The sequence below is a fragment of the Struthio camelus genome, chromosome 1 (assembly GCF_040807025.1).
Source record: "Struthio camelus isolate bStrCam1 chromosome 1, bStrCam1.hap1, whole genome shotgun sequence".
Taxonomy (NCBI): Eukaryota; Metazoa; Chordata; class Aves; order Struthioniformes; family Struthionidae; genus Struthio; species Struthio camelus.
The window spans coordinates 224995455-225019772 of NC_090942.1; the positions used below are offsets into that span (position 1 = coordinate 224995455).

The window sequence follows — 24318 nt, forward strand, 5'->3', positions numbered from 1 at the left end:
AGCAGCGCCTGCCTGAGCACTGTGCTACAGCAGAGAGATTACCACCAAAGGAAGACAGATTCACCTTGCAGATGACACTGTTCATGCAGCCAGCAGGTCATTGCCAGGTTTTGCACCATTCTGGCATTTTCAGTTCATGTTCTGCTTGTGGTCCACCCCCATTCCAGCTCCTTTGTGCAGAGCTGGTACCTGTCCAACCGGTCCCCATCCCACCTCTATGCAGCTGGTTGTAACCACATACGTGGCCCTCATCCCACTCAAACTTTATCCTTTTTTTGCAGACCATTTTGAATTTGAATCCATTTTTCATTGCAATCCTGTTTTCTCATATCCTTGAAACCCCTCGCAACTTCGCATTGTCTGCAAGTTTAACAGCTTTGTTCTCCTCCCCATTGTACTCTTTGCTAATGAAAACAATTAACAGGACTCCACCTGGGACATCCCTGCAAAGCCCATTGCAGCATTTCCTTCCTGTTTTGACTATGAGCTGTGGTTACTCCCCAGATATGTTTATCCAACATTTTTTTTTTGGTTTCTATCAATATTTTTATCTGACTCATATTTCTTAGCTTCTATGTGAGGATGCTATGTAAGACAGTGCCAAAAAGTCTTGCAGGGCTCATGACACATGTTATTTCCTCATTCTCCCTACCCTGGGCTTATTGTATATTGTAGAGAAAAACAGATCAATCTGATCTCAAGGAGAAGTCTTACGTTGTCTGTTACCCAGCTCCTTGTCACCTTCCAGGAGCTTAGAAACATCTGATTGTTTGCTTCAGTTTTCTTCCAGAAAATGAAGCTAAACTCACTAATCTCCCAGGTGCCCAGCTTCTCCTTTCTGCCTTGTAAAGACAAGGGCTACTTCTGCCTTTTCCATGCCCTGGCACCTCCCCATCTTCCACTGCACCCCAGGGCTGTCTGCTAATGGCTCTGGCATTGGCTCTGCCTGATCTTTTATGTAGCCAAGGATGAAGGTCATCACCAATTGGAAAATATTGAGTTTGTCTTTCCTTGAAGGCAGAAAGCCTCAGTCTCTCAGAGAAGGTGCCACAGCTGAGGACTGCCTCGTCTTGCATGAGGGCCATTTGCCAAAGGCAAGTCCCCGGAGAGCTCACATCCAAACCCACTCCTCGCTGGTGAGCAGCTGCCCTGGAGAGCCCCAACACGCGGGAGCCTTGCACAGGACCCGCTCTTGCAGCGGGACGTCTGCATCCAGCCGTCACCCCGGACAGGGCTCGTTCCTCTCCATTGACCGGGAACGGAGCTGCTGCGGGCATGGGAGCTGCCACCACAAGTGCCTGGTTTTGGTGCCGTGAACCCCACTTTGCATGGCAGGATTAGCCTGAAGGAAACACAAAGCCTCCAGGGACCACCACGTCCCACATTTTATGGGGAAAAACTGTTTGCTAGCATTGGAGACCCCATAAAAACATAACACGACATTGGAAAAGGCATCGTGAATGCTCCACGCTTCTGAGATGTGGGACATCAGCCTGTGCCTGGAGAAGCCACTAAGGGTCCAGGACCTGCTGGCGGCCAGGCTAGACCCGCGGTGGGATCCTCCTCGGCTCCTTCCATCTCCGATCCAGCTGTGGGGACCAAGTTCCAGGGTAAGTAACATATCTTCAGCTGATTTATGCTGGGTGAACAAAGTTATTCAACACTGCCAGGAAAAAATGTTTAAATAAAGGCTTGGCTTGCTTTTCTCCTGATCTTTGGCCTGGGTATTTCAGGTATATTTTCAGGTATTTTCATCCTGTTTCACACAGTGAAAGGCCCTTCTGAAAAAAATAATGAATGATATTAACATATATAAATAAAATACCAAAACAGGAGTAAATTACCAGCTTTCTGTAGCAGGTTTCTTTACGGTGCTCAAAGAGATGTGAGGTTTATAAAACTGGAAAGAGAGCAGAAATTGCTTCACCTGTGGCACCAGCAATGCCGGAGGTTCCTGCAGCAAAAGAAGACGGACAGAGGGAAAATGAGTGAAAATTGGGAATTCTCTGAGGGTCTGTTACGTGGCCAAAGCCATCAATTGCCCACTGAGGAGAGAAGATTCAGTCTTCGCGAAGTGCCGTTGTGAGTGCAGGGACAGGAAATAATAAGGCAGCCTACGAAAAAGGAAAGGAGTGGGGAGCGAAACATATGGCAATCTATAGAAAATGCAAGCTCCGGCATACAGGCATTTGATAACGGAAATCAAGCACTTTGCAAAAAAACGTGATGCCCAGCAGAGCCAAGGACAGGCAGAATCTGACTCGGCGAGGAGTAGAAGGGGATCACAGGTGGGACTGCCGGACACAGTAAATGCAGAACTGTAAAGTCAGTGTTTTCTTCTTCTTTTCTTGAGCAGCAGGATGATACATCCGTATCTCAGAGGATACAAAAGCACTTTCCAGGTCATTAGGAAATGTTAGAGAGCATCTGCTGTTCTTGTTATTACTTGGCTGAAATAACTCGAGACACACTCAAGGGTCCTGGGCAAATTGAATGGGATCTTTGGCCTGCTGTCAGTATTTGCTAATAAATCATGGAGAAACTCTTGGGGAAGCTACAGAAGTCTAAAAAAGCACAGAGCGCTCTGATCTCGCCGTGCAAAATAAAACACACCACCGGGGACAACGTCCTGCTGGTGGAGGACATCAGGAGACCGAGGTGCTCCCACGTCTCTGGCCGTTCCCTACGGCTTCGCCGTTAAAAATACGCCCTTTATTTTTCATTTGGATTTGTCCGCGCTGCTTTTTTTCCGAATCAAAGAGCCCCAGGGCCTCGCCGTGCGGGGCGTATCGCTAGACAAATCGCTCAAACCTGGGCAGGACAAGGCGGTGGGAGAGCGCGGGGCTGTCATTCCCACGTCGCCCGAGATCGGGGAGCCCGTCACCCCGGCACTGCCCGGGAATCGGCGGCGGCGCGGGCGGTGGGTGCGCCGACGCCGCCAGTGCTCAGCCCTGCTGCCGCCGGCGGGGAGCCAGCGCCTGCCGGCCCGGCCCGGCAGCCCCAGGAAATGAGTCACGCGCCGCGTTTGCTAATTGCACGGAGCAAGAAACGGAACAAACAAAAGGAAACTTGCAAAGTCACCGGGCAAATTCCTTTCCAGCGGTTACGTATCGATTCCCTCCCCGCTGGGTGACGGCGGCGCGGGGCCGGCCCGCGTGCTCCGCATTTCCTACCAGCGTTTTGCTGAATCCAGGGCTCCCGGCTCCGCCCGCGGGAGCAGGAGCGAAGGCAGGAGCGATGCCCGGCGGCCGGGGCGGAGGGCAGGGGCACGGCTGCAGCGGCCGAGGCACGGCCGGAGGGTGCGCGGCTGGGACGAGAAGAGCATCCCTCCTCCCGCGACAGGAAAGGAAAGCCGCCCGGAGCAGGAGAGCGGCAGCGTTTGGGGGCTGAGTCAGGAATCGGCGTCTCGCTGGGCGGCAAGCGCGGCCGCCTGGCAGCGCTCGGGCAGGATTTAGTCTCTCAGGCTTCACACAAACCCAGCGTGATGTCAGCAGCCATGCACACACGTCACACACATGCACACACGTGCACATGCATGCACACGCATGCGCACGCGCGCACACAAGTCTTTAAGTATGGAAACATGAGTGACGGCAGTGGCCTAAGGGCATCTTCCCACCGCCCCAGCCGCCCTGCCAGGGCGCTCCGACATCCAGGCTGGCTGCAGAGCGGCAGCTATCGAGGTCTGCACCCAAACCTGCTGGCCGCCGCGCGTCCGTGCCCGGCCGGCAAAAGCCGAGGAGGCTCCGGCACCGGCACTGACCCTGCCCCGGGGCCGCCGCTGCACCAACACCTCCGGAGCCGCCTCGCGTCCCGTGGGAAACTAGTGCACGTGCACCACGTGCCCGGGTGGCGTCATCTCCGCAAGCCTTTTGGGTCTAAATCTGTGAATTGGTGGTGGTGGGAACGGCTCCTGGGGCGGAAAAAAGAAAAATCTTTCGAGTGTCTAATTTTGGTTCCCGGAGCGTCGCCTCCCCCAGCAGCCGTGGTTTTACGCCTGCAGGAAAGCGAGAGGTTGTTCATCAGCTCCAGGGGCGCCTGGGGGACGGAGCGGGCGCTCTGGCGGGAGCCGCCTGCCCGGCTCGGCGCCCTCCCGGCTGCCCGGGCAGCCGTCTCCCACAGCGGCCGAGCAGCTGGGAGCAGGCGCCGGGCGCGTTCTCCTGCCTCGCCTAGACTGCCCGTCGCCAGCAAAATATCACCCTTACTTTTATTGCCTCCTATTGCAACACAGAATTAAAAGTCTGTATATCTCCTACATCCCTTGAAAGATTTGGTGTTGGGGGGGGGGAGGGGGGGTCACTTTGGTTTTGCATAATGCTGTTGCTAAGCTGCTTCTGATGACCTGAAATAAGTCAAGGCACGTTCCCTGAAGTCAGCATCTACCTCGTGTCTGCCATCACCTTGGCCAGAACAGATTACACTTACCCCCGTGCTGAACGCAGGCAGGCTGCAGGGTGTGACCTGGGAGAGGCAGGGCAGGTGGAAGAGGCAGGTTTTATGACCCCGCTGTGCAAAACTACGCTGGCACGCTGCTAAAACGTCCCAGGAAGTGCACGTCCGTCCAAAGGGATGAGGAACGCGTTGCTTGCAAAGTGAGCCTGCTGTATCAGCACGTGCGGGCAGGCGTCTCCGACCAGGCCCCGACACTTGCCCCTGGTTTGCCCGTGCGCTCACCAGACACCCTAACGGCCTCTTATGCTGGTGCCACCATCAAGCTCCGCAGAGGAACCGAAGAGAACCAACGTCCCTGCTGAAGTTTGGCGCAATGTTAGTTATGCAAGGAAAAATCCCATAGTTCCAGGGAGGAAACACCATCCTTTACAGTCTGCCATTAAGGGCAAGACGCACATATGGGTAAGGAAGTTCTCCCCATTAGGATCCCTCAAGAATAACAAGTTTTTTCAGAGATAGCTTTAGAACAATTCAGAACAATAGCTAAAGTACGTTTCTTTGGCATATTTGCACCCTTGTTTCCCGCCCTAACTTCTGTCCCTCACGCACCGACAAGGGAAAGGCCTGGCAGGAGAGATCCCAGCCCTTGCTGAGCTGGTTTCACTGCAGGCACCTTCCCCGGTAGCTGACCCACCAGCCTTGGCCCGTCCTGCAGCCACATGTGTCTCCTTCTCCTCCGTCCAGGACCTTCTCTGGGTCTAAAGCACCTTCTTCTCCATCATTAAAGTCCGTGGCACCTCCTACTCTTTTATCTGGCACAATTCCTTCTAAACAGAGCTCCCAAATTTGCCTCCTTGTCCCCAGACGCAGAAATCACACCCGCCCTGGCCGGTGCGAGACCCTTGGGTGCGGACGGTGCTGGCGCGGCAGGACCCTGGCAGCGGCGGGCTCGTCCGTGCCCGACCCTTCCTCCCTCGGAGGCAGTGCAGACGCGCCGCCTGGCAATGCCCAAACCGCCGGTACCCCCAGGCAGCCGTCCCATGGGAGCGGGAATTGTTCGTGGCTCTTGAATTTCGATGCTAGAAAATCCCGTTTTCTCTCTCAGACCGAGCGCTTTTCTAAATCTCCAGGTTGCTGACCTACAGCTTGTGCCGGATCAGCGCCAGGGTCGGGCTCAGCGCAGGGTCGTGGGCGACGTGCGTCGTCTCCCCGCTGCCGAGCGGCACCGGACACACCTGCCACCAACGGACATCGCCGCTTGCGTGCCCACAAGTGTTTTACAGGAAAATTCAGTTTTGGTAGCGCAGTATTAGCAGTTGGTTTATGCCAGCTGGAAAGGCATAGTGGGAGTGTTAAAATGCAGGACAAATTATGATGCATAAACACGTTTCATTTCCTCGGTGCAGTTTCCAGCCCTGTGGGGGTTTGCACTGAGGTTTGCAGCCCAGGACGGGGGTGCCGCGAGCTGCCCTGGTGCAGACGGGTGCCACCAGCGCTGGGGGCCACCTGTGGCTGCTCGCGCACCCCGGAGCCCCGGCGGAGCCAGCGCGGCCGTGTGACGCACGTTTGGTGCAGGAAGTGGGGGGAAAAGCTGGAATTCGGCTTTGCTGGGACTTGCTCCTGATTTCCCTATAAGGTGCCGTCCTGGGCATAGCCGGGGTGGAGACGAGCTGCAGGCGTCCGTGCTCCTCTTCCTCGCTGTCCTGGCATTGGCCCCGGCTGCATCACGCCAACACGTGAGCCAGCAACTGGTACAGGCTGGTCCCCTGCTCCACGTGTCGGGCTCAGACGGGCTCGGCATCGCCCTGTCCCCCACGCCGACCCTCAGGCTCCCCTCCGGTGGGGCCAGCTCGCAGGACCTGGAGCACCCACCTTCACGTTGTCCTGGGGTTTGGCACGCCGGGCTCTTCTCCTGCTGACCGACCGCTCCGGGCACCGCGTCCCTCAGCCGGTTCACGTTCTCCTGTCGGTCCTCTGCCCGCCGTGCCCCTAGGCTCACCCGCCCGTGCAGAGCAGCAGGACCGGGCGGTCTGCCTCCGGGCGCAAAGCATGCTGCCTTTGGCGCAGGGCTTCCCCGTGAGCACCCTGCAGAGCAGAGCGGGGCTCGCCCCCCTCCAGCCAGGGAGATAACCAGCTGTGGTGGGCAGGACAAGCCAGGGGCCTCCAAGGGGGGTTTGGATCCGTAGGAGCAGGGAGTTGTGATGTTGGCAGCCGCAAGGAACAGGAAACTCCTGCCAGCACACGAGGGAGCAGCCCAACACGACCTGCCTTCTTCCTCGTCAGCTTTGCTCGCGGTCCGAGGCTCTGAGACATCAGAGCAGGCCAGTAGGGTCTGGAGCCATCCCAGCACCCAGCAAAGGTTTTGCTTTGTGGGGAGGGAAACTCACACCGGGGAAGGTGGTGACGACGGTGAGCGCTGGCACTACTGCATGTGCAGTCCACCCTGGTCACACTGGAGCACCTCTCTGCGCCCAGAGGCAGAGCCACACGTGCACGACATATCCTGGGAAACTGCGAACCACTGGCTCTGCTCGTGCAAATCCCCAGCAGCTCCCTGAGCACATCCCAGCTCCCCCTCGCTGGTCACCCCAACACCTGCTCTGCAGAGGACTTTGCAACGCCGCTGGTGCAGAAAGGCAGGATGCGGCACTGTGCCACAAGCTGCAGCTTGCACCTTGGCTCTTGGGTGGAGAAGGGGCGTTTCACGTGTTCACACTGAGGAGCTGGTGCATAGAGGCTGTCCAAGCACATTGCCACATGCTGGAGCTCGGCACACGAGGCAGCGGGAACGGGACGAGGGACAGGCCAACCGCCACCACCCCCCTGGCCTTTGCATGACTGTTTCTAGCCGAAGGATCATGCTGACGCCCCGGACTGCAGAGCAGCCCCAGCAGGGACAAGCCCCCACGTCCTGGGGACTCTTCCTGCTAAATCACCGTTTCCCACCTGGTGCGCTCTCAGAAGTTTTGCTGGAGAGACACGAGCTGTGACTAGCTGGGGGAGAGCTGTAATATCAGCACATAGGGGAAAGGTAAGATCCGGAGAGCTTTCCTGCATCTGGGATAGTCTGTGCCGGCTGAGGTTTCCCCGGGACAGGAGCTGCCAGCGCTGCCCCATCCGTGCCCAGAGCATCCTCTGGTGGCGGGTGTACAGGGGCACGGCTCGTGTTGCCTCAGCACCAAACGGATATCTCCATTTTGCTGCATGGAAAATGAAGTCCACCAGGCTCCCAGCAGCCACTTGCATCGGCCTCCGATTCTTCCCTTGCACAAACAAAAACCCGTTGGCCAGGGTGCAAACGCTGTGCCAGTCCAGCCCCACAGGAGGACACGGCGAGGGGCCAGCACGGCTGCCAGCAATGGTGTCCCTGCCACCAGCACCTCCCTCCGCAGCCGCAGCCTGGCGCTCGCAGCACGGGCGACGCCGGCCCCGGGGCGATGCTCCCTTCCAGGAGCGAAGCAGCACGGCCAGCCCCACCTCGCTGCGGGCCACGGGATGGTCCAGCCCCAGGCCCCGGGGATCCCTGACTCCATGGCCCGCTCAGAGCAGCGCGGGGCTCCGGGCCGCATCCCCAGCAGGACAGGGGCAGACACGATGGAGGCAGAGAGGCTGGAGAAGTCTGCGCTGGGACCACGGCCACCAACACCAGCAGGGGAGACCGCGTCCTGTGTGCAGCTGGTGGCCCCTGGAGCCCCAGGTCCCTGCACCTCAAGGAACGGGTGGAGAGACCTCCCCTGGAGCACAACACTGTCCGCGCTCAGGGGAATAGCACCATATGTCTTTGTGCTCTGGAGACCAATGCACCCAACGAGTTGCAACATGGGAAATGGTTTTAGGTACCACCACCTGGATGTCCACTCTGCATTAACGTTTCCTACTGCAGTGACATCTAGGAGCACTATAGTACAGGCAGTTTTCCCATTGAATCTGCTGGGCATGCATGAGAGGAAACCTGGCAGGCAGGAACAGCGCTAAAATCATGCCAAAATTTAGCTAGTGCAAGCTAGAATTTAAAAATGAAGACTTAAAAGACTGCCAAGATAATTAACACCTACCAACACTGCTCTGTGGAAAACGGTTCTGATGAAAGTTTGGGTTGATGACTGTAACTGCCTCGATGTAATGCATACTGATTGACACTGGTAACACACTACATAGTATTCTACCAGGAAATTAACATTAAGCAACATCAATAAAACATGCTTTAATGTGAGGAACTTGAAAAGTGATAGATCTCATAGAAGTAGCTTCCAGTGGTGAGGACTCCTCATCAAATAGAGTATTTCTCATTCCAGAGTCACAGCTTTCTCAACATTTTCATTGTAATCTGGAAGTGAATTAAAAATAACTGTTGATAAAATTTATGAATGGGACAAACTTTGGCAGATCAGTCAACAAGCAGGAGGCCTAGGCAGATATTCAAAGTGCTCTGGATCATAAAGGCAGAACAGAAGAGCAGCCTTGCTGGGTAAGAGACCAAGGTCCACCTCATACAGCATCCCTGCTCCGTGGTGGACAGCGGAGAAGCCTGGAGAAGAGCTTAAGAACAGAGCACACGTTCCCCAAATGCTCTCTCGGCCTCCAAAAGCTGCAGCTCCCTGACTTCCTAGGCTGGAGGCATTGTTGATGTGGCCACGGCCCTCAGCGGTTTCCTCTTCGACAGTCTCCCCTTGACCCATGTAAACTGCAAGCATCCAGGCTGACGCATTCAGCTACCTCTGGCACGAAGAACCACCTGCCCGACTCCCACTAGCTCCTACGATGGCTCCAAGTCATACTCGTGCTGGGACAGCAGCGAGCAGTCAAGTCCCACGCCCCATCTCCAGGCCACTCACAGTTTTATGAGCCTCAGTTGCCTTGGCTGATGGATCCCAGGGACCTTTTTCACCGCCTCATGGTCTCACTCTGGACCACTGAGGGACTGCTGAGACTTCATGGCTGCAAAGTGCAGCAGGGACGTTCCCCATGAGCAGCAAATTACACTCAACATCGCCAAATTTCATTTGCTGTGTTATCATCCAGGTGCTCGGTCATAGAAGGTGTCTCTGCAGTTCCTCAGACTTGTCCCTCTCCTGTCCTACCCTGCATTACCACTCAATGTCATGACCAAAATTATTCACTTTGTTATTCATTCCTTTTTCCAGGTCCTTTGTGGATGTTCCGAACAGCTTAAACCCCAGCACAGACCTCTGCAAACCCCACAACTACCGACCTTTCTCACCTATCAGATTCACAGAATCACAGAATCACAAAATCGTTTAGGTTGGAAGGGACCTCTGGAGATCATCCAGTCCAACCTCCCTGCTCAAGCAGGGTCACCTAGAGCACATTGCCCAGGATCGCGTCCAGGCGGGTTTTGAAGATCTCCAGCAAAGGAGACTCCACTACCTCTCTGGGCAACCTGTGCCAGGGCTCTGTCACCCTCACAGCAAAGAAGTTTTTTCTCAGCTTCAGGTGGAACTTCCTCTGTTTCAGTTTGTGCCCGTTGCCTCTTGTCCTGTTGCTGGGCACCACGGAGAAGAGATTGGCCTCATCCTCTTGACACTCCCCTTTCAGATACTTATACACGCTGATGAGAACCCCTCTCAGTCTTCTCTTCTCCAGGCTCTACAGGCCCAGCTCTTGCAGTCTTTCTTCATAGGAGAGGTGCTCCAGCCCTCTAATCATCTTGGTAGCCCTCCGCTGGACTCTCTCCAGGAGTGCCATGTCTCTCTTGTGCTGGGGGGCCCAGAACTGGACACAGTACTCCAGGGGAGGCCTCACCAGGGCTGAGAAGAGGGGCAGGATCACCTCCCTCCACCTGCCCGCGACACTCTGCCTAATGCACCCCAGGATCCCCTTGGCCTTCTTGGCCACAAGGGCACACTGCTGACTCATGCTTCACTTGTTGTCCCCCAGGTCCTTCTCAGCAGAGCTGCTTTCCAGCAGGTCAACCCCCAGCCTGTACTGGTGCCTGCATGGGCTTATTCCTCCCTAGGGGCAGGACCCTGCACTTGCCTTGGTTGAACTTCAGGAGGTTTCACTCCGCCCAGCTCTCCAGCCTGCCCAGGTCCCCCTGAATGGCAGCACAGTCTTCTGGTGTGTCAGCCACTCCCCCAGTTTAGTATCATCAGCCAACTTGATGAGGGTGCACTCTGTCCCTTCCTCCAGGTCATGGATGAATACCTTGAACAAGACTGGACCCAGGACTCACCCCTGGGGGACACCGCTAGCTACAGGCCTCCAACTAGACTCTGCACCACTGACCACAACCCTCTGAGCTCGGCCATCCAGCCAGTTCTCAAGCCACCTCACCGTCCACTCATCCAACCCACACTTCCTGAGTTTCCCTACGAGGATGGGATGGGAGACAGTGTCAAAAGCCTTGCTGAAGGCCAGGTAGACAACATCCACTGCTCTGCCCTCCTCTACCCAGCCAGTCATTCCATCAGAGAAGGCTATCAGATTGGTGAAGCATGATTTCCCTTTGGTGAATCCATGCTGACTACTCCTGATCACCTTCTTGTCCTCCACATGCTTAGTGATGACCTTCAAGAGGAGCTGCTCCATCACCTTTCCAGGGATGGAGGTGAGGCTGACAGGCCTATAGTTTCCTGGCTCCTCCTTCTTGCCCTTTTTGAAGACTGGCGTGACATTGGCTTTCTTCCAGTCCTCAGGCACCTCTCCTCATCTCCAGGACCTTTCAAAGATGATGGAGAGTGGCCTAGCGATAACATCCGCCAGCTCCTTCAGCACTCGTGGGTGCATCCCATCGGGGCCCATGGATTTATGGATGTCAAGTTTGGACAAAAGATCTCTAACCCGATCCTCCTCAACCAAGGGAGAGTCTTCCTTTCTCCAGCCTTCCTCTCTTGTCTTCAAGGTCTGGAATTCCTCAGGACTGGCCTTAGCAGTGAAGACGGAAGCAAAGAAGGCATTCAATAACTCTGTATCCTTCATCACCAGGGCACCCACCCCAGTCAGCAGCAGGCCCACATTTTCCCTAGTCTCCCTTTTGCTATGGATGTATTTGAAGAAGCCCTTCTTGTTGTCCTTGACATCTCTTGCCAGATTGAATTCCAAATGGGCCTTAGCCTTCCTTGTCGCATCCCTGCACACTCTGACAACGTCCCTGTATTCCTCCCAAGTGGCCTGTCCCCTTTGCCACATTCTGTACACTTCCTTCTTCTGCTGGAGTTTGGCCAGGAGTTCCTTGCTCATCCATGCAGGTCTCCTGCCCGCTTTGCTCAACTTCTTCCTCAGAGGGATGCACTGATCTTGAGCCTGGAGGAGGTGATGCTTGAATATTAACCAGCTTTCTTGGACCCCTCTTCCTTCTAGGGCCCTGTCCCATGAGATTCCCCTAAGTAGGTCCCTCAAGAGGCCAAAGTTAACTCTCCTGAAGTCCAGTGCTGCAATCCTACTCATTGCCCTGCTCCCTCCTCGTAGGAGCCTCAACTCCACCATCTCATGGTCACTGCAGCCAAGGCTGCCCCCCAACCTTCACCTCTCCAACCAGACCTTCTTTGCTCGTTAGTACAAGGTCTAGCATTGCACCTCTCCTTGTTGGCGTCTCCACCACCTGAGTCAAGAAATTATCATCAATCCTCTGCAGGAACCTCCTCGACTGTTTGTGCCTAGCTGTGCTAGGCATTCAACCATTTACTTCTACCCCCTTTTAACCAGTTATTTACCCTGCTTCTTACACCAGGGCTGCTGGGCATCCTTGGTGAGCTAGACCCATCTCAGCAAACCTGCCTCCCATACAGCTTGACACGAAAGGTCTATGTGCAAGGCAGACCAGGGCAGTTCCAGGACAGGCTAAGGGTTTATTTCATGCTCGGCTAGACACCAGCCTGAGCACACTTCTCCTGGCTCCCCACTGCCGGGCAGTCACCAAGCCTGGCAAGAGGGGCAGAAACGCGAGGCTGGTAGCCAAGGGAAAGGGAAATTGCCCTCTCTAAACCCTGCACAGCCTTGCCCCGCGTGCAGCCAGCTGTGAGCCAGCAGCAGCTCCAGGGTTTCTAGTCATGGCAGGGCCCAGAGCCATCTCTGAAGGGCACCAGCGGCAGCAGGGATGCGATTGCATTAAGCATGGAACTTCGTACCGTGAGCGACCCTGGTGGGATCCAAAAGCAAGTCAAATATGCAGGAACACAGCAATGTGAAATTCTTTTGGTTGCTTGTCTCCTGCCGCCTTGGAGCGATGCCAAGGCAGGAGGCCAGGCAGGACGTAGGCGCCGTGTCCAGGGACATTAGTCAAGGTACAGCAAAGGTGCTGTGAAAGGTCTCGCTCCAGGCGTTACTGCCCAGCACGGGCCAGAGGACCATGCACAAGCCTGGAACGGGGGGAAGCAGCAGGAGCTGGCCTCCAAGAGAGGCGCTTGAGGGGACCACAACTGGGGGGACGGGGACAGCTTGCTTTAGACCCCTCATGCCAATCAGCGATGGGTTTGGGTCTCTCTTACCTGGGGAACTAAGCGTAGGAAGAGGATTACTTGCGATTACTGATGGGGAAGTGCTGATACCTAGGTTAAAAAAGCCCTGAAGTTAGGTGGGATGGATGGGAGCTTTTAAACTACAGAAAACATTTTATCAAAAGCAGAAGAGACAAACAAGCCCTCAGATGCTTTCAAGCTGAAATTACATAAAGGTTTAGCAGAAGGGGGAAAGTCTGCAAAGGTCTTTCAACAGAAGTGACTGAACAAGAGAGGAAAAGATCCAACCAGGAACACACCATTAGCTCCAGCTGCCTCGTTAAGAGCCATCCCTGCTCTCATTAGACCTGGGGCTGCTCGGGCGGCAACCCTGACTCAGAGCTTGTCCGTGGGCGCAGGTCCCAAACGGTCCTCAGTTGCTCTGTGCAGTCAGTCATGGGGTGCCAGCACGGGGGAAGCATCTCCAAGGTTCCCCCACTCGCGCTGAAGAAACAGAGGAGTGCTGCCACTGTGGCAGCTGACGTCCCCAGTGCTGTCCACCACCTAGCAGGGAAGTTCTAACACCCGCAGAAGATCTCTGCTTAGTAGGCACCAGCAGACGTCCCTCTTAAAAGACCACCAGGATGGGCGTGTTCTCCTTGCTGCCTAGCAGGACCTTCCCCGCCGCACACCAGCGCACTCTCTCCGCGCCTTCCCCGCTCGCCCACCGGCGCACTCCCTCCACGCAACCCACACACTCCTCACAGACCCACAGATCACTCCAGACCCACACACCACCCAGACCCCCCAGAGACCCACACACCCCACTCCGACCCATGCACCACCCAGAGCCACACACTCCCTGGACCCGCACAGCCCTCACAGACCCGCACATCACCCAGACCCGCAAACCCCTCACAGACCCACAAACCCCCCAGACCCACACACCACCCACACACCCCCACACCCCTCACAGACCACTCACACACCCACACACCACCCAGACCCGCACACCACCCCCACACCCCCACACCCCTCACAGACCCAAACACCCCTCACAGACCCAAACACCCCCCAGACCCACACACCCCCCAGACCTGCCCACCACCCACACACCCACACACCCCCCGGACCCGCACACCCCTCACAGGCCCGCACATCACCCAGACCCGCACACCCCTCACACACCCACACACCCCTCACAGACCCGCACACCCCTCCCACACCCACACCTCACCCAGACCCGCACACCCCTCACACCCCCGCACACCCCCCAGACCCGCACACCCCTCACACACCTGCACACCCCTCACACACCCGCACACCCCTCCCAGACCCGCACACCCCTCCCAGACCCCTCACACACCCGCACACCCCTCACACACCCGCACCTCACCCAGACCCGCACACCCCTCACACCCCCGCACACCCCTCACACACCCCTCACACCCCCGCACACCCCACCCAGACCCCGCACACACCCCCACACCCCTCACACACCCCCACACCCCTCACAGACCCGCACACCCCTCACAGCCCCGCACACCCCTCACACACCCCTCACACCCCTCACACACCCCTCACACCCCCCAGACCCGCACACTCCTCACACACCCCTCACACACTCCTCACACCCCCGCACACCCCCCCCAGACCCGCACACCCCTCACACCCCCGCACACTCCTCACACCCCCGCACACACCCCCCAGACCCGCACACCCCTCACACACCCCTCACACCCCCCAGACCCGCACACTCCTCACACACCCCTCACACACCCGCACACCCCTCACACACTCCTCACACACCCCCACACCCCCCCCAGACCCGCACACCCCTCACACCCCCGCACACTCCTCACACCCCCGCACACCCCCCCCAGACCCGCACACCCCTCACACCCCCGCACACTCCTCACACCCCCGCACACACCCCCCAGACCCGCACACCCCTCACACACCCCTCACACCCCCGCACACCCCTCACACACTCCTCACACACCCCCACACCCCTCCCAGACCCGCACACCCCTCACACCCCCGCACACCCCCCCCAGACCCGCACACCCCTCACACCCCCGCACACCCCCCAGACCTACACACCCCCCAGACCCGCACACCCCTCACACCCCCGCACACCCCTCACACCCCCGCACACCCCCCCCCCCAGACCCGCACCCCTCACTGCCCCCTCCGCCGCCCGGGGCTCCGGCTCCGGCTCCAGCAGACCCGGTCGGGCCGGGCCGGTCGCGGTGCCGCCGCCGCCGCCATCGTTTCCTGTCCCGCCCGGGCGGGCGGAAGTGCCGCCCCCCCCGGTGCCGCCCCCCCCGGTGCCGCCCCCCCGGTGCCGCCGCCGCTCCCGCCGCTCCCGCCGCTCCCGCTCCCGCCGCCGGCCCCGCCCGGACACGGTAAGAGCCGCCCCCGCCCGCACCAGGCCCGACCCCGACCCCGGCCCGACCCGACCTGCCCCCCGCCCGGCCCCGCTCCCGGACCCGCTCCCGGCCCCGACCCGACCCGACCCGACCCGACCCGCACACGCGCTCCGCCCCGCTCGGCCCCGCTCGGCCCCGCTTGGCCCGGTCCGGCCCGGTCCGGCTGCTCCGCTCCGCTCCGCTCCTCCGTCCGGCGCCGCCTGTTGCGGCCCGGTGCTGCCCCTGCCTCCCCCTGCGCCCCCCGGATCCCCCCGGATCCCCCTGCACCCCCGTATCCCCCCGTATCCGCCTGTGCCCCCTGTATCCCCCTGCGCCCCCCGGATCCCCCTGCCTCCCCCTGCGCCCCCCGCCTCCCCCCATATCCCCCTGCGCCCCCCGGATCCCCCTGCCTCCCCCTGCGCCCCCCATATCCCCCCATATCCCCCTGCGCCCCCCGGATCCCCCTGCCTCCCCCTGCGCCCCCCGCCTCCCCCCGGATCCCCCTGCGCCCCCCGCCTCCCCCCATATCCCCCTGCGCCCCCCGGATCCCCCTGCCTCCCCCTGCGCCCCCCATATCCCCCCGGATCCCCCTGCACCCCCCGGATCCCTCTGCCTCCCCCATATCCCCCCGGATCCCCCTGCGCCCCCTGGATCCCCCTGTGCCCCCCGGATCCCCCCGGATCTCCCTGCGCCCCCTGGATCCCCCTGCGCCCCCTGCCTCCCCCCATATCCCCCTGCGCCCTCCGTATCCCCCTGACTCCCCCTGCCCCCCCGTGTCCTTGTATCCCCCTGTATCCCCCTGCACCCCCCCGCCTCCCCCTGTGCCCCCCATATCCCCCGTATCCCCCTGCACCCCCCATATCCCCCCATATCCCCCTGCGCCCCCCGTGCCCCCCTGCCTCCCCCTGTGCCCCTGTATGCCCCCTGTACCTCTGCACCCCCCATATCCTGCTGTACCGCTGCACCCCCTGTACTCCTGCACCCCCTCACATCTCGCTATCCCCCTGCACCCCCCCTATCGCCCTGTGTGCCCTATATCCTCCTGCAACCCCATATCCCCCTGCACCCCCATCCAGCTGTACTGCTGTGCCCCCCGTATCCTGCTGTACCCTTGCACCCCCCAAATCCTGCTGTACCCCTGCATCCCCCCTTGCACCTCCTGCATCTCTCTTGTGTCCCTGCACCCCACTGCACCCCCTTATGCTGCTGCATCCCCCTGAACCCCCAACCCACCTCATCTCCCTCCCCTTATCCCCCGTAGACCTTCTGCACCTTCTGTCCCCTCCGTGCCCCCTATAGCCCCCCGCGTCATCCTCAGTCCTCCCCCCTTCTTTCCCCCTGCACCTTCCCTGTGCGCCCCCTGCACCCCCTCGTGCCCCTCCCCTGCCCCCTGGTCTCCACCCGCTGCCCCCCTGCGCCCCGGGCCCCACAGAGCACCCCACTGCCCCCAGCCCGGCCCCCTGCACCGCCGGGACCCCCAATCCCTGCCCCGCGGGCCCCACACCCAGCCCGCGGCTGCAGCCCCCCGCCCGCCGTGGGGCTGGGGACCTGCGCGTGCCCCCAGCGGGGTGGTGCCCGCCTGGCCCCCGTGCCGCGGGGGGCAGCCCCACGCGCGGTCCCGTGCCCGCCTGCGCCGGCCTCTCCCTGCCAGCCGGCGCGCCGAAGCCCTCCCACGTGCCGCCCGGCCCCCCGGGGGGCTGCGGCCGGGCGCGGGGACCCCCGCGGCCCCCCGAGCCCGGCTGAGCCCCCCGCAGCTCGTGACACGGCACGGGGCGGCCCTCCCGGCCCCGCGCCCTGCCCCTTCCCCGGGCTGCGGCGCTGGCCGGGCTCCCGGAGCCCGCGCCTCCTCCCGGGAAGGGGAAACGGGAAACGGGAAGGTCTCGCCGGCAAATCCGGCCCCGCGGGGAGCCTGGCGGGCCGCGACCTGCCCCGCCGGCACCTCGGCGATGGGCGGCGGGCTGGCGCGGGGCCCGGCGCCGCGGGGCGCTGCCCGGGCATGCGGGGCCAGCGCCCGCCGCGCGGCCGCCCTGGCAGAGCCGCCGCGCGTCCCGCTGCGGGGGTCCGGGGTCCCGCGCGGCCCCCCCGGCGCCAGCGGGTTACTGCAGCCGGCTCAGGCGCACGGGGTGATTCAACAGCGGCCAGGGTGCGCGCTGCACCTCCTGCCCGCCCTGCCCGGGGCAGCGGGGCGGCGCTGCTGGGGACCCCGGCCGGGGGGTCCTGGGGCCTCGGGGGGCAGCGGGGCCGGCTGCTGCCCCGCTCCCCACCCGACGCCGCTCTCCTCTCTCCGCAGGAGCCCGTGCCGGGATGCCGCCCGGGCGGCGCGCCAGGGCCCCGTGGCATCGCCGGAGGCAGGCGCCGGGGGCGGGCGCCGGGCGGAGGAGCCCCCGGCCCCGCGGCGCGCGGGGGGCCTGAGCATGCCCCCGGCCCCGTCCGGCCCGGCTCAGCATGGAGGGCGCGGGCAGCCTGCTGCGCGGGAAGCCCTTCTACTGCCGCGAGTGGGCCCTGCAGCGGCTGCAGCAGAGCCTGGAGCGCAGCGGCGGCGGCGGCGCGGGCGGCGTGCTGCTGACCGGCGGCCCCGGCTGCGGCAAGACGGCGCTGTGCACCGAGCTGCTGTGGCCCACGTCGGAGGCCGGGCGCCGGGTCCGGCTGGGGGCCCGCGCCCTGGGCTGGCACTTCTGCCAGGCGCAGGACGCGGACACGCTGTCGCTGCGGCACTTCGTGCTGGGGCTGGTGCGGCAGCTGGAGCGCAGCGCCCTGCTGCAGGGCTACCGCGAGGCCCTGCGGCTGCCGCCCGCCCAGGCCGCCCTGCAGCCCGGCGAGTGCGAGCGCGACCCTGACGAGGCCTTCAAGAGGTGAGGGACGGGCGGCATCGCTGGCGTCCCCGGCCCCGCTCGCTCTCCCCACCCGGCGCCGGGCTCGGCCTCACGCCGCGCGTCCCCGCAGGGCCGTGCTGCTGCCCCTCCTGGACCTGTCCCCTCCGGCCCAGCCCCTGCTGCTGCTGGTGGACGCCGTGGACGAGGGGGTCGCGACGCCCGAGGGCGAGTGGAAGCCGTCGGGGCGAAGCGCTACCATCGCGCAGCTGCTGGCGCGGCACCATGCCCTGCTGCCCCCCTGGCTGCTGCTGGTCTGCTCGGCGCGGAGGCAGAGCAAGGCCCTCACCAGGACCTTCACCGGTGCGCGGGGCCGCCGAGACGGGACACGGTGGTGGGGCTAGGGGCTCGGAGACGGGGCTCGGTGGTGGGGTTGGGAGCACGGAAGACGGGGCCCGGTGGGGAGTCTGGGGGATGTAGAGATGGGGCTTGGTCCTGGGTTTGGGGACATGGAGACAGGGCTCAGTGATGGGGTGGAGAGCGCAAAGGCGGGGCTCAGTGGTGGAGTTGGGAGCACGGAAGACGGGGTCTGGTGGGGGGGTCTGGGGGGGTGTAGAGATGGAGCTTGGTCCTGGGTTTCGGGGCATGAAGGCAGGGCTCAGTGATGGGGTGGAGAGCGCAAAGCCGGGGCTCAGTGGTGGGGCTGGGGGTGCAGAGACGGGGCTCAGTGGTGGGGCTGGGAGCATGGAAGACGGGGCATGGTGGGGGACCTGGAGGGTGTAGAGATGGGGCTTGGTCATGGGTTGGAGAGCGCAAAGCCAGGGCTCAGTGGTGGAGTTGGGAGCACGGAAGACGGGGTCTGGTGGGGGGGTCTGGGGGGGTGTAGAGATGGAGCTTGGTCCTGGGTTTCGGGGCATGAAGGCAGGGCTCAGTGATGGGGTGGAGAGCGCAAAGCCGGGGCTCAGTGGTGGGGCTGGGGGTGCAGAGACGGGGCTCAGTGGTGGGGCTGGGAGCATGGAAGACGGGGCATGGTGGGGGACCTGGAGGGTGTAGAGATGGGGCTTGGTCATGGGTTGGAGAGCGCAAAGCCAGGGCTCAGTGGTGGGGCTGGGAGCATGGAAGACGGGGCACAGTGGGGGACCTGGAGGGTGTAGAGATGGGGCTTGGTCCTGGGTTTCGGGGCATGAAGGCAGGGCTCAGTGATGGGGTGGAGAGCGCAAAGCCGGGGCTCAGTGGTGGGGCTGGGGGTGCAGAGACGGGGGGCTTGGTGGTGGGGCTGGGAGCATGGAAGACAGGGCATGGTGGGGGACCTGGAGGGTGTAGAGATGGGGCTTGGTCATGGGTTGGAGAGCGCAAAGCCAGGACTCAGTGGTGGGGCTGGGAGCATGGAAGACGGGGCACAGTGGGGGACCTGGAGGGTGTAGAGATGGGGCTTGGTCATGGGTTTCGGGGCATGAAGGCAGGGCTCAGTGATGGGGTGGAGAGCGCAAAGCCGGGGCTCAGTGGTGGGGCTGGGGGTGCAGAGACGGGGCTCGGTGGTGGGGCTGGGAGCACAGAGACAGGGCACGGTGGTGGTGCGGGGGGATGAGGGGCAGGTCAGTGGTGGGGCAGGGTGAGGACAGGCCCGCCGTGGCGGGAGGGGACGTCTGAGCGCCCGGTCCTGCCCCAGGTTTCCGGCGCGTGTGCCTGGACGACCTGCGGAAGGCGGCCATCGTGCGGGATGTGCAGCAGTACATCCTGTGCCGGCTGGACCGGGAGCCCGCCCTGCGCCGGCACCTGACGCGCGAGACTGCCGAGATGCTCAACCAGCTGCACATCAAGAGCAACGGCTGCTTCCTCTACCTGGAGCGGGTGCTGGACGGCGTCGCCGCCGGCTCCATCGTCCTCCGGGAGATCCGGCACATCCCCGGCACCCTCAACGGCCTCTACCTCTGGCTGTGCCAGCGCCTCTTCCCGCGGCCGCTCTTCGCCCGCGCCCAGCCGCTGCTCAACGTGCTGCTGGCCGCCCCGCGGCCCCTGCGCCCCGCCGAGCTGCACCAGGCGCTCTGGGCGCGCCGCGCCAGCCCCAGCTGGGACGACTTCCAGCGGCTCCTGGAGGCGCTCGCCACCGTGCTGGTGGACGGCCCCGGCGACACCAAGCTGCTCTTCCACGCCAGCTTCGCCGAGTGGCTGCTGGACGTCAAGTACTGCACGCAGCGGTTCCTGTGCAGCGCGGCCGACGGGCACGTCTCGCTGGCCCTCGGCGCCACGGCCCGGGCGCCCCAGCTCGGCCCCCGCGAGGTGCACGGCCTGGCCCGGCACTTGCTGCGGGCCGGGCTGGGGCTGGAGCCGTGCCACCTGGCGCTGTGGCTGGTGTGGCACGGGGCGCCCCTGGCCCGCTGCCTGCAGGCCGACCCGCTGGAGCCCGACGTGCTGCAGCTGCTGGTGCTGGCGGGGGCCTGCGTGGGCGAGCCGGAGGCCGGGGGCGCCGGGGCCGGCCCGTCGCCCTCGCCCGGCGTGCTGCGCCGGGCGCTGGAGCGCGAGGACTCGGTGCGGGTGCTGCTGGAGAACGGGGCCAGCGCCAACCAGCGCGACGCCAGCGGCAGGACGCTGCTGGCCAGCGCCGCCCACAGCGGCAACCACGAGGTGGCCAGCCTGCTGCTGGCGCGGGGCGCCGAGGTGGAGGCGCCCGACCGCGGCGGGCAGACGCCCCTGACGCTGGCCGCCCGCCAGGGCCACGCCAAGGTGCTGCAGTGCCTGCTGAGCCACGGCGCCGCCGTCAACCGGCCGGACCGGGAGGGCTGGACCGCCCTGCGCTCGGCCGCCTGGGGCGGGCACGCCGAGGCCGTGGCCACGCTGCTGCGGGCGGGCGCCGACGTGGACTGCGCGGACGGCGAGGGGCGCACGGCGCTGCGGGCGGCCGCCTGGGGCGGCCACGAGGACATCGTGCGGACGCTGCTGCAGCACGGCGCCCGGGTCGACCGCGCCGACACCGAGGGCCGCACCGCCCTCATCGCCGCCGCCTACATGGGCCACCGCGAGATCGTGGAGCTGCTGCTGGCCCACGGGGCCGACCCCAACCACGCCGACGCCGACGGGCGCACCGCCCTCTCCGTGGCCGCCCTCTGCCTGCCGGCCAGCCGCGGCTACGGCGACGTGGTCAGCCTGCTGCTGGAGCGCGGCGCCCGCGTGGGGCAGCGCGACCGGGACGGCCTCACCCCGCTGCTGGTGGCCGCCTGCGAGGGCCACGCCGACGTGGTGGAGCTGCTGCTGGAGGGCGGTGCGGAGGTGGACGAGACGGACGGGGCCGGGCGCACGGCGCTGCTGGCGGCCGCCTCCATGGGCCACGGGGCGGTGGTGAGCACGCTGCTGTTCTGGGGGGCCGCCGTGGACAGCGTGGACGAGGAGGGGCGCACGGCGCTGGGCGCGGCGGCCGCCCAGGGCAGCGAGGCGGTGGTGCGCGCGCTGCTGGAGCGGGGGCTGGACGAGAACCACCGCGACGCCCTGGGCTGGAGCCCGCTGCACCTGGCCGCGCTGGAGGGCCACGCCGGCGCCTGCGCCGCCCTGCTGCAGCACGGCGCCCGCGTCGCCGAGACCGACCCCGACGGCCGCCTGCCCCTGCACTTGGCCGCCCAGGAGGGCCACTGCCCCTGCCTCCGCCTGCTGCTGGAGAGCCGCTCGCCCGTGGACCACCGCGGCCGCGACGGGCGCACGGCCCTGGCCCTGGCCGCCCTGCAGGGCCACCGGCCGGCCGTGGAGCTGCTGCTGCAGCACGGGGCCGACCCCAACCTGCCCGACGCCGAGGGCCGGCCGCTCGTCTACCTGCTGGTGCTGGAGGAGCGGCCGGGGCTGGCGGAGCTGCTGCTGGAGCACGGGGCCGACCCCGAGGGCCGCGACGCCCAGGGGCGCACGGCGCTGCACGTCTCCTGCTGGCAGGGGCAGCTGGAGGCGGCGCGGCTGCTGCTGCGGCACGGGGCGGAGGTGGACGCGCTGGACGCGGAGCGGCGCTCGGCCCTGCACTCGGCCGCCTGGCAGGGCCACGCGGGCGCCGTGCGGCTGCTGCTGGACGGCGGCGCCCGGGTGGACCAGGCCTGCAGCCAAGGGGCCACGGCGCTGGGCATCGCCGCCCAGGAGGGCCACGCCGAGGTGGTGCGGGTGCTGCTGGAGCGCGGGGCCGACGCCTGCCGCGCCGACCGCTACGGCCGCACGCCCAGCCGCGTGGCCGCCCGCCGGGGCCACGCCGCCATCCTGCGCCTGCTGGAGCTGCACGGGGCCCCGCCGGCCCCCGCCTCGCCGCCCCGCGCCGCCGCCGCCGCCGCCGCGCGCTCCTCCTCCGACGGCTCCGGCAGCCCCGCGCCCAGCCCGGCCTCCGCCTCGCCCGAGCCCGCGGCCCAGCCGTGCCGCTCCCTCCTCCCCGACGCCTCCCTCGAGAGCTCGCGCGGCTCCTCCGCCGCCCGCTCCCGGGCCGCGGCCCCCGCCGGGCCGGCCGACGGCCTCAGCTTCACCCAGCGGCTGCAGCAGCACTCGCTGCCCCGCGGCCGCAGCCGCCCGGGCCCCCCGGCCGCCCCCTGGCTCAACGGCGGCCTGCCCCAGCCCCTCCTGCCCATCGCCACCCTGGACCCCCAGCTCCACCTCAAGCAGGCGCTGAAGCTGCAGTTCGAGGGCCCCACCTGCGGCTACGACTGCAAGAAGGAGACGCCGCTCTGAGGGCGCCGCCGTGGGGCGGGGGACCCGCGGGGGGCCGGCTGGATGTGGGGGGCCGCCGTGGGGCGGGGGACCCGCGGGGGGCCGGCTGGATGTGGGGGGCCGCCGTGGGGCGGGGGACCTGCAGGGGGGCCGGCTGGATGTGGGGGGCCGCCGTGGGGCGGGGGACCCGCAGGGGGGCCGGCTGGATGTGGGGGGCCGCCGTGGGGCGGGGGACCCGCAGGGGGGCCGGCTGGATGTGGGGGGCCGCCGTGGGGCGGGGGACCCGCAGGGGGGGCCGGCTGGATGTGGGGGGCCGCCGTGGGGCGGGGGACCCGCGGGGGGCCGGCTGGATGTGGGGGGCCGCCGTGGGGCGGGGGACCTGCAGGGGGGCCGGCTGGATGTGGGGGGCCGCCGTGGGGCGGGGGACCTGCAGGGGGCCGGCTGGATGTGGGGGGCCGCCGTGGGGCGGGGGACCCGCGGGGCGGCCGGCTGGATGTGGGGGGCCGCCGTGGGGCGGGGGACCCGCAGGGGGACCGGCTGGATGTGGGGGGCCGCCGTGGGGCGGGGGACCCGCGGGGGGCCGGCTGGATGTGGGGGGCCGCCGTGGGGCGGGGGACCCGCGGGGGGGCCGGCTGGATGTGGGGGGCCGCCGTGGGGCGGGGGACCGGATGTGGGGTGCCGCTGCTCGGCGTGGGGCCGGGCCGGCCGTGGGGCACCACCGCTCGGTGTGGGGCCCGGCCAGCCGTGGGGCACCGCCGTGGGGCGGGGGGACCCGCAGGGAGCCAGCCGGCCGTGGGGTGCCGCTGCTCAGCGTGGGGTCGGGCCGGGTGTGGGGCACCGCCGTGGGGCGGGGGGACCCGCGGGGGGCCGGGCCGGCCGTGGGGCGCTGCCGCTCGGCGTGGGGCCGGGCCGGGCGCGCTGGCGGCGCCCCGGGGCCCTTTTCCACGACACTAATAAAGGCCGTGAGCTGCCACCGCCGCCTCCCTGTGCTATGGGGCAGCGGGGGGGCGGGGGGGCTGAGCTGGGGCTGGGGGGCACCAACCTGCCTGCTGCCCTCCCCCAGCCCCTGCTCCGCCGGCCGGGGGGCACTGCCGGGCCTGCCCCACATCAGCCCCCTCCTCCCAGCACCCCCCAGTGCCTGTGTGCCCCACAGCGCCTGCCCCACACCAAGACCCCCCCCCCAGTCCCCCAGCACCCACACGCACCATGGCGCCTGCCCTACACTGACACCTGCCTGCCGGTCCCATGGTGCCCTTGTGCCCCATGGTGTTTGCCCCACACCACCCCCCCGCCTCACAGCCCCATGGCGCCTGTGTGCCCCACAGTGCCTGCCCCACACCAACACCCACCCTGCAGCCCACCAGCACCCACACGCCCCCATGGCACCTGCCCCACACTGACGTCCACCCTGCAGCCCCCCCCCCCAACCCAGTGCTTGCACACCCCATGTTGCCTGCCCCACACCAACACCTGCCCCACAGCACCCCTGCGCCCCATGGCACCTGCCCTCAAAGCGACGCCCACCCCACAGCCCCTCATTGCCCATGAGCCCTATGGCACCCACCCCACAGTAACACCCACTCTGCAGCCCTCCATCGCCCACGTGCCCCATGGCACCTGCTCCCCACCCCTCTGGCCCACCAG

At 64.7% G+C, this 24318-nt stretch overlaps 1 protein-coding gene and 1 long non-coding RNA gene across 2 annotated transcripts; one reads left to right on the forward strand and one right to left on the reverse strand.

Moving 5' to 3' along the window:
* Nucleotides 1-8581: 8581 nt before the first annotated feature.
* Nucleotides 8582-15088, reverse strand: LOC104147573 (uncharacterized). Its single transcript, XR_011138805.1, has 4 exons — nt 14967-15088; nt 13109-13366; nt 12840-12899; nt 8582-8719 (listed from the first exon to the last, which is right to left on the reverse strand). It is a non-coding gene; the product is annotated as an uncharacterized lncRNA (long non-coding RNA).
* Nucleotides 15089-17552: 2464 nt separating this feature from the next.
* On the forward strand, nt 17553-22766 carry LOC138065693 (ankyrin repeat domain-containing protein 50-like). The gene is made up of 3 exons (XM_068930960.1): nt 17553-18051; nt 18143-18372; nt 19679-22766. The coding sequence occupies exons 1-3, from the start codon at nt 17645-17647 to the stop codon at nt 22693-22695; spliced, it is 3654 nt and encodes a 1217-aa protein (XP_068787061.1). The 5' UTR covers nt 17553-17644; the 3' UTR covers nt 22696-22766.
* The last annotated feature ends 1552 nt before the right edge of the window (nt 22767-24318 follow it).